The 9657-nt window shown below is 48.2% G+C and overlaps 1 protein-coding gene across 1 annotated transcript; it reads left to right on the top strand.

Annotated features, from left to right (window-relative positions):
- Nucleotides 1-1920: 1920 nt before the first annotated feature.
- On the top strand, nt 1921-7797 carry LOC111178987 (uncharacterized). The gene is made up of 2 exons (XM_030761105.2): nt 1921-2029; nt 2349-7797. The coding sequence occupies exons 1-2, from the start codon at nt 2020-2022 to the stop codon at nt 3074-3076; spliced, it is 738 nt and encodes a 245-aa protein (XP_030616965.2). The 5' UTR covers nt 1921-2019; the 3' UTR covers nt 3077-7797.
- Nucleotides 7798-9657: the final 1860 nt, after the last annotated feature.

The raw sequence follows: 9657 nt of genomic DNA, 5'->3' as shown, positions 1-9657 counted from the left end.
CCGGCAGGTACGGAGCTTGGGGGCCGCGGGCGGGGCGCGGGGCTGAGACGGTTACGCCCCTTCTTCCCCGCCGCCCGGAAGTGGGCGTCCGGCGGCCGCGAAGCGCGGCTTCGCGCTGTGCTCGGCGGAGCGCCCGCCCGGGACCCCGTGCTCCGGCGTCGCCTCCCGCCTGCTAGAAGAGAGCCTGAGGGTGGGCTTTGCACGGGAGTGACAGTACGCGCTGTCGCGTGACCGCACTTGCTGCCTCAAGCCCCTTCGGCCTCCTCCTTCTATCTCGGATGGAAAGATGCAGGCAGCCGCGGAGTTTAATTTCACCGTCATCCTGTTTCTTCTGTGATGGGCTCTGACACTGGGAACCTGATTCCGAAGTAATGTCTGCGAGTTTGCACGGAGACATTCATTCAGCAGGTGTTTATTCAATGCATATCAAAGCGCACGGCTGTGAAAATAGTGCACAATGTTTCGGTTTATTACAGTATGGCCGTTTCAAACTTTGGAAGCCAGTTTCTTCATTTGCACAGAAAGAAACGTAGCGTTTAATTCTTAAGTTTGTGGTCAAATTGTGTGTGTGTGTGTGTGTGTGTGTGTGTGTTATTTTAGACTGTTTTAATTCCTTTTTACAAGCCAGGTGCATTTTGTAGTTTCGGCTCATTTTGTAGTTCAGAAGAGTGGGGCTCCCCAGATGGTCCCCAAACTCCCCTCCCTGCAAGCGACAAACCCAGCCTGCGGCCACTTCCTGAAACCTGTGTCCCGGAACCACCAGGGTTGAGCCCACCTCTTATGAGACTCGTGGGTTTCTGGTTTTCCGTGCGGAGTGAGAACTCCAAGTAGGCACAGGGGAGAACGTTTTATCAGCATCCCTGCTAGGACCATCTTGGGGCCACGTCCTCATTCCCTAGGGCATCTCCCCGGAGGGAGCTCACCAAGTCAAAGCACAGCACGTGCCCATGTCTGTCTCTTGGGCAGTGGTGCTGCGAGGGTGCTCTGGAAGGATAGCTTTAGTTTTAATGGTACCTGGTTGAGGTTAGATTTTTGCCATCATTAGCATATTTATTTCCATTTCCCTCTTTGCTCTGCCAGACTCTGTTCCTTACACCATCCCTGATGCCCCAGGGCCTTTGCACAAGCGGGTCCCTCCTCCCATCACTGCCACCTCCTCCTTGGGGAATCCCTCCTGATGCTCTCAGCCTGGGACGGGCTCTGGCAACAGAGGCCCCGGAACAGGCACTCCTGTGTAGCTGCATAGTTTCTCCTTTAAATGTGAGCTTGTCTTCACTCCCAGCTGGCCCCGATGACTGGGCAGGTGGTGATGGTGCAAGAGCTCCCTGAAGGTCTCCCTGGGAGCCTGGGCTCCCCACACACTTTCCCTGTGTCCCCAGCCCACGGCTCCCAGGCCAGACCAATGACGGTGAAACCTGCGCCATTCACTCAGCCACAGCTGAGACCACGTCCTCCTGGTGCACCTCCAGGCCAGGGGGGCTTCCTGGAGGAAAGGGCCTGCAGAACTGGGAGGCTGGGCAAAGGACTTAGTAGAGGCAAGAAAAGATGAAATGTTTAGGAGGTCCTGGGGGTTGGGGAGAATGTGGCAGAGAGGAGGGGCTACAAGCGGTCAGCCTCCCACCCTCTGCCAGCCTGGGTGGGAGGGTGTCCAGTACTGAAGGACAGACGAGGCCCCCCGCACCTCGGGCCAGGCTTCTGCACCCTCAGCGCTGGTGAAGGGGGTGAAGAGGCCCGGGGAGGGCAGGGGGGCTGAAAACTCAGTCTCTCTCCTCCCATTCCCGCCCTCAGCAATGACTACCTGTCCCACGAGGGGCCCCGCCAGACGCTGGCCATCAAGCAGGCGATGCGCTGGAAGTACACACCCATGGGGCGCGACGCTGCCGGTCCACAGTGGTACATGGGCCTGACCAGCTCGGACCCCCGAGAAGCCTGGAACACACTCCCTCAGGCGCTCTGGACAGCCCATACCTCGAGGCTTATGTCCACAAGCGCGGATGCCACAGCCCCCAGGAGCGCAGCATGCCCTCGGGTGAGTGCCCAGCCCCGCCCGCCCCGACACCAGGCCCTCCTCGAGGGGAGGGTGAGGCCCAGAGGTGCAGAGATGACCCCTGACCCCTACCCCGCAGCCTACACCCAGTGGCTCCGGGAGACGACTGCCTGGTAGATGGCATCATTCCCGGGCGGTACAGGGGCCCCCGCGCGCGGTAGGGAGCGTGATGTGAGAAGACAGATCCATGGGGCAAGGAGTACGGTGATCCTGGGCCAGGGTACGCGACCCAGGGGCTGGAGTGAGACCGCCCGGGGCCAGGAGGCGGGGCCAGCCGGTGACCCAGGTCCTGGCCCCCCAGTGATCCACAGGCACCAATTCGGAGAGGAGCCGCTGTGGCGCACGTCTGACTACGTGCTATACCTGTCAGCGCCCAGCGCCCGCGCTACACCACCCAGAACTACCGGCAGTGGGCACAGAACCCTGCTGCCCCTCCACGGGCCAGCAGCCCCCGCCCGTCTACACGGCCAGTCACGGATAAAGATCGCGCTGCCCGATGTGGCTCTTCGGGACCAGCGCCTCTCCCCCAAGGCGTCTGTCCACCTCTGGGGCCGGGACCTGGGGCCCTCAGGCAGCCAGGTGAAGGGAGCTCTGAACCAGGACCCTGGTGACCAAGCTCCAGGCCAGAGTCAGACAGACGAGCTCTCCTGCCCTTGGCCCCCCTACGCCGGGCCGCAGGCCAAGGCACAGTCCTGGCCCCGGGTGGCCTGGGCACAGGGAGCCGCACTCGGGCTGCCTGCCCGGCATGCTGAGCCTCACCATCGCCAGGGCCAGGGTCTGGGCCCAGCCCCTAACCCCGAGGCTGGGCTCCTGGCAGGCTCAGCAATGGCTCTGTCCTCCAGGGCTGGCGGCACCCGGGAGACCCTAGGCTGGCCGGGGCTGAGCTCGGGGCAGGCCCTGTGCCCAGGAGCCTCACATCCGGCCGTGTGGCCAAGTTTAAATAAAGTATATCATCACACAAAGGCACTTTGTACGTGCCTGGCACGTCTTAAGCACTCAGTATTAGCTATTTATTTTATGTTTAAGTAGTTTTTCCCCTCCTTTGGTTATCGTTACACTGCTTTCCACCTGCTCAGCTTAGTTCATAGTCACCCAGTTCTTCGTGCTTTCTTCTCCTTGTTTTTAATTTTTTTCAGATCATTTCACTTCATATTAACCTAATCCTAGAGAATGGACCACAGAAGGAGCAGAAGTAGTGTTCAAATAAGTTAACATCCCATTCCAGCAGCATCTCAGGTTAAGGATTTTCTGGTGAAGGTGGGGGCCACTTTAAGGATGAAAGCAGCTCTTTTGCCCTTTTCCTATTTATACATTTCTGTCCCCCTCTAACCTTAAAAGAATAATTATAGGAATGAGACCACTAGGCAGTTTAACCTAACTTCTGACTTATGGGCTCCTGAATGCACACCATGCCTTGCTAACCTGTTGATTTGTTTCCTAGATAAAAAGAAGGAAGAAGGAAGAATTCAGCAAGTAAAGAATGGCTATCTCTCTACCCCCAAGGCCCCTTAACAATCCTGCAGGCAGATTAGGCGGAGGAGATAACATCTGAAGAAGGAGTCAGCCAGCCTGCACGCTCTCCTGCCTCTGTGATTCACTGAGATTCTTCCCCCCATTTTCCCCTTTAAACACTGTCCTGGCTGAGCAGAATCTTGGGCGTTGGTGTTAGGACATGAGTCCACCTTCTCCCCAGATTGCCGCCCTTTCTGATTGAAGCACCTTTCCTTTCTATTCACACTTGCCTCTCAAATTATTGACTTTTGATTGGTGAGCAACTGAACCCAAGTTTGGTAACAAGGAGACCAGGCCACTTCCAATGTCCATTGTCTTTCAGAAGAACACAGATTTGTTTCTCCAATTTAAAGTGCACAGTGAGTGCAAATTCCTGTGCAGTAGTTCTGGAGTGGGCCCTGATTATGCTTTTCTAACCATCTCCCAGGGCTGTTGCTGCTGGTAGCAGAGGCCACACTTAGAAGGGCAAGCAGTACACCAAGGCTGCTGCTGTTTCTGCACTCCCTTCACTCAGCAGGGAAATGAAGGAGGGCTGAGGTGTCTCCCTCAGAGAAAATTCATATTCCTTTCTGGTCATTGCATCTCTGCTCATTTCCTCCGACAGTGAGTATCAGTGAGTAATATTGTCGTCTCTGGCCTCAGGGCAGCTATGTGATTTGCAGCTTCCCGTGTAAACTGAGAATGGAGGCCCCCTATTCACACGTTATTAAGAATTTCAGGATGGCAACAAGTGCTGAGTCTCTCTGAGCACACGGTCCTGTGTGGTTCCCCGTGCCACATGCCCACACAGGCAGCTTACTAGGCCTTTCTACTCTAATCTTTTCTAAACAAGGCTTCCAGGAGTCTTCGGAATTGATGTCAAGGTCAGCCCTCTTAGACTTTTTAGAACCACCATCTGGTGTACATCTTTCGTTTTTGCCTAGGTACGGTGAGTCATACTATTCTCTGATGGAAAATTGATAATACAGATAATGTACACCTGTTCTGGGTATTAGGAATAAAGACATGAAAGTTTTTTCTATGCATGTATGATAAGACGATTGCTCTCGGAATGTAGGGGGTAAAGGTTTAATTTAAACAGCGAGCTCACAGGTCAATGTTCATATGAACTCTGGCTGTTCTTTTGCAACAAGCCCTCTCCTGTAAGTCACTCAAGCTAATATATATATTGCAATATATATATATATATATGTTTGCAATGCAAACTTCTGCTAAAAAATATATATATATATATTTTTTTTTTAGCAGAAGTTTGCATTCAGATCATAGCTACTGTTTATTGACAACCTACTGAGTCAGAACATTTAAATACAGGCAGCCACCTTACCCCAGGAAAACTGGTTCAGTAAAAAAGCCATTTAAACTAAATTTATTTCCTAAGCTCACGTCAACAATCGTGTATTGAGCACCTATTAAGTGCCAGACATTCTGGTTAATAAGGATCTGTCAGTAAGTAAGTGACTGAAGAGACAAAAATCCCCACCCTCGTGGAGCTGGCCTCCAGGGAGGAAGGGTACACACAAGTTAGTAAAAGTGTTACAAGGCAATAAAACAGGATACAGAGGGTCAGGAGTGAGTGGTGGGGCCTCAATTTTCAGTAAGGTGCTTGGGAGGAAACTCTCTGGGGAAGAGACATCTGAGCAGACCTGAAGGAGGTGAAGTGAGATGCCCAAGTGTCTGGGAGAGAGAAACTAAGATGGAAAGAATAGTTAACGCTGAGGCCTTGAGGTGGGAGTGTGCCTGGCATGGTCCAGAAGCATTGAAGACGTCCGTGCGGTGGAGAGGAGAGAACGCGGGGAGTGCAGAAGCAGCGCTCAGACTGTGTATTTCTCTGCAGGTTAAAGGGGAATCAAAATTATTTATTAAGTAGTTATTAGAAAGGGATTTGAAAAAGCTTTTATCTTGAAAATTGAAGGTTGCACGTTCCTGCTAATTTTTAGAATAAACACCATCAATTTCATCTATGTGGGAGGTGTAATTCTTCTCATTAAACTGGCAGAATAACACACTGGGCTTCCTTTGCTTCTGTGTTGCTTCTGGTTGTTTGTTGCTACATAACAATAACCCCCAAACTTAGTAGCTTAAAGTACTAACCTTTATGATCTCACACAGTGTCTGTGGGGCAGGCATCTAGGAGCGAACTAGCTGGGTGATTCTGGCTCAGGCTCTCTCACGGGGTTGCAGGTGTCAATGAAAGCTGTTGCCGCCATATCAGTAAACAAAGGATGTTGCAGCCATCGAGCCATCACGTTACAGCCGCCTGGATGGTGAGCCCTGAGGGACTCAGGATGGAAACGGGATGCCCGCCATCTAGCCCTCAGCCACCGCAGCCACCTTGCAGTGATGGGGAGACTTGCCCCAGGGAGCTGAGGTGGGCATCAAAGGAACAATTTCAGTGAGCCCAGATTTTGCATCTTTCCACACACCGAAAAGCTCTAACTTCCTTAACTTGAGATGTCTGGTTTTCTTTACTTAACAGTAATCTTTTGATGTTCCGACTACCTGGTCTTTGTAGCAAAAACTCCTCTATATCCTGGCTCCCCCCTTGCCTCTTTGAAACAGTCCCTCCGAGCCATCTGAGAGGCTGCGTCCCGGGCTTAAGTCCTCAGAATGTCTGCCAAGTAACACATAATTCTCACGTTTAGTTTGTGCCTTTTTTTCAGCTGACACAGACAAGCTGTTGAAAGCAGCTGTGGTCATCTGGAGGTCTCACGGGGTTGGGGGATTCGATTTCAAGCTCACATGGCTGTTGGCAGGGGTCCTCAGAGGTCCTCAGGCTTCTGGATGAAGGCCTCCAGTCCCTACCCCCTGGGCCCCCCCAAGGGCTCCATGGGGCCTGCAAGCTGGCTTCCTCAAGAGTGAGCCATTCCAGGGGTGGGGAGAACAGGCCAGGGAAGGACCGGGGTGAGGCCACAGTGTCTCCCATGACCTAACCTTGAAGTTGCACAGCACCCTTCTGCGCTGAGTTACACAGACCAAGCCTGGTCTAGGGTGGGTGGAGGGGATGATACAGGCTGTGAACACCAGGAGCTGGACCCATCGGTGCGTCTGGGAAAACAGATCCCACAGCCTCACGTCGACACTAGCAGCGCACGCGGTCATTTGTGTGTGCGTGAGAACAATCCAGCGTTTCCACTGTTTTCACAAATGCTTCTCAACCTCTGTGGTATTCAGATCATTATTTGTTATTGTTTCTATCTTGTCATAAACCTTCTGGGTTTTCTTCAGTTTATAATCATTTTACTTTATTTTAAAATGACTTTGCTAATGCAGCATTATTCATAATAGCCAAGACACAGAAGCAACCTAAGTGTCCATCGACAGATGAATGGATAAACAAGATGTGGTACATATATACAATGGAATATCACTCAGCCATAAAAAGGGATGAAATAATGCCATTTGCAGCAACATGGGTGGACCTAGAGATTGTCATACTAAGTGAAGTAAGTCGGACAGAGAAAGACAAATACCATATGATATCACTTACATGTGGAATCTAAAATATGACACAAATGAATTTATCTATGAAAGAGAAACAGGCTCACAAACATTGAAAACAGACTTGTGGTTGCCAAGGGGGAGGGAGTGAGGGAGGGATGGATTGGGAGTTTGGGATTAACAGATACAAACTATTGTATATAGGATGGATAAATAACAAGTTCCTACTGTAGAGCACAGGGAACTATATTCAATATCCTGTAATAAACGGTCATGGAAAAGAAGAAAAATATATTATTTATCTGATAAAAAAGAAATATTAAAAAGAATGTATATACTTGTATAACTGGGTCACTTTCTGTACAGTAGAAATGAACCCCACATTGTAAATCAGCTAAACTCCAATTAAAAAAATAAATAAAATGACTTTGCTATGGAGTTATTTTGTTTGTTTTTATTTTTACTTTAATGAACACCCATGCTTAAGATTTTCTAAGCATTGTTCTAAGTACTTTGCAAATATTACCTTTATTCAATCCTCATAACAAATCCTTGTAGGAGATGGGGTTGTAATTTTTCCATTGTGCACATGGGAACCTGAGACACAGAAAAGTAGAGGTACTTGCTCAATGTTGTGTATCTGATAACTGGCCCATCCGAGTCGGGGGAGCCCGGCTCTAGTCTCTGCTCTGCAGCCTTTTCACTTCTTCATCCCCATCTTTATTTGCTTTATGAAATTCTGCATCTTCTTAAGAGATGCATTATTAATTCCTTATCAAGGAACACTATAATTGCAAGAGATATTGGAAACTTTAATCAGCTAATGATAGTCAAATAATCGGACACATAAGCCGAGGAAACTGCTCATGTTAAACTAGGGATGATATTTGAATGGATGTTAATTTTATAAGAGAGTAGTACTTTAGTGATGTTTTGCATGATATGTGGAATTTTGTATCCCTATACAACCTCATGACTGCAGGGTCTCAGATAATGACTATACTGATATGAGAAGGAACCTTATCCATGACCTCTGATCCTCACAACACCTCCGCAAGGTAGGAATTCTCACCTTCACTCAACAAATGACTTGTATGGTGACTAAGGAAATTATTTAAGATCATAAGTAGTCAGTGGTTGCGAAGAGATGTAAATTGAGCTGTCGGATTTCAGAGTCCAGCCTGCCCTCAGTTACACCAAGGAACCTCTGTGCTTGTTTCTTCTTATTATTTATTTAGTGTTGGCTTTTCTTTATTAATAATACCTTCTTTAGTCCACTACGAGCTTTTTGTGTTCTGGTATGATTACAGGAAAGCGTGACACTCATTAATGTGCTTGAGTCGTTGAAGAGCTGTTTTTTTTCTTTTTAATTTTTCTCTCTATATTATGGGAGGGATCTTATTCCTCCAGGCAATTAATTAGCTAGTGTCTGGATTAAAATATTTTATTTTCTTTGGTCTTGGATTTCACACTGAAATTTTCATTAATGCCACAAAATCCCCCCTCCCCACAAGCATTCCCTTCTGTTATTGTTATTGCTAATTGGGTTCATAAAGGCATTGAAGTTGTCTTGACTTTTTGCATTGTTTACATTTCATAGGAACTACCTAAATCCTGAGTGAGAAAATAAGTTACATAAATTTCTAGGTATGAGAATTTCAAATTTCCTTTAAGGCCAAAGAGAAGAAATGCTGTCTGAACAGCCACTGCTGATGGGCAGGATTTGTTAAGCTTTAGAAGTAGTTCATTCCATTTTCTCAGCCGGAGGGGAAGCTGCCACAGGAGCTGCTAAGACTGCGGTAAAACAAAAGGCAAGGTGGTAACTCCACCCACCAGCTTCTAACCAAGAGGGAAAATGTCATTAATGAAAAGCCCTGATGTATACCTCCTTTCTCCAAACAATTAATGGAACAAAATGCCCCAAGAAATGCCTGAAACCATGAGTGGTTTCCATAGAAACCTCAATCCATTTCTATTCTGCCGACATTTGAATGAATGTGAGCAGAAGATAGCACTAGCTCTGCTGCATGGCATGCGCTGTGGTGACAGCTAATGGGTTTATCTTAGAACCATTAGTAACTGCTTGTAGCAAAACAGTAGCAGTTCTCTCCTCATAGACTTAGATTATTCCATCGTCTTAAGTATTTCAGAAATATCTGGGACTTGTAGGTATAAACAATACATTTCACAAGACAATAATATTTTGCAGGACCCTAAAACTCCCTTTCTCTCTCACGCAATCATTTTAAATAGCGGAACTGTGTCCTTTGCATGATCTAAGAAAATAATTCTAGTATCCTTTATTCTCAGGACGTCATTAGTACTAATGTACAACCTTTTTAATACCTCTCCATTTCCTGGGGTTAGATGGAGCCTGAAATGATTACATGCCTTTTAACTTCTATTGTCTATGCAAAAATCACATTATCCCAAACAGGAGATGTAAGAAAAGCAAGACTCACAGGGAGGGACACACACACACACACACACACACACACACACACACACAAAACAGTCTTCAGGTGGATTTTGCATAAATGAGGCTGACTCATCCTGACTATAATCTAGCCTTACACTCAACAATCACAAAAAATATCTATAACACAGGAAGCATACAAAAAAGAAAGCTACTTGCAGCTGAACTACAGGGGCAGTTA

This window comes from Delphinapterus leucas, chromosome 5 (assembly GCF_059928025.1).
Source record: "Delphinapterus leucas isolate spDelLeu-1000000601 "Yukka" chromosome 5, BTC_Dleu_Yukka2, whole genome shotgun sequence".
In the NCBI taxonomy this organism is placed as follows: domain Eukaryota; kingdom Metazoa; phylum Chordata; class Mammalia; order Artiodactyla; family Monodontidae; genus Delphinapterus; species Delphinapterus leucas.
Note: the sequence above shows the minus strand (reverse complement) of the source record. Positions and strands in the feature narration are given on the sequence as shown.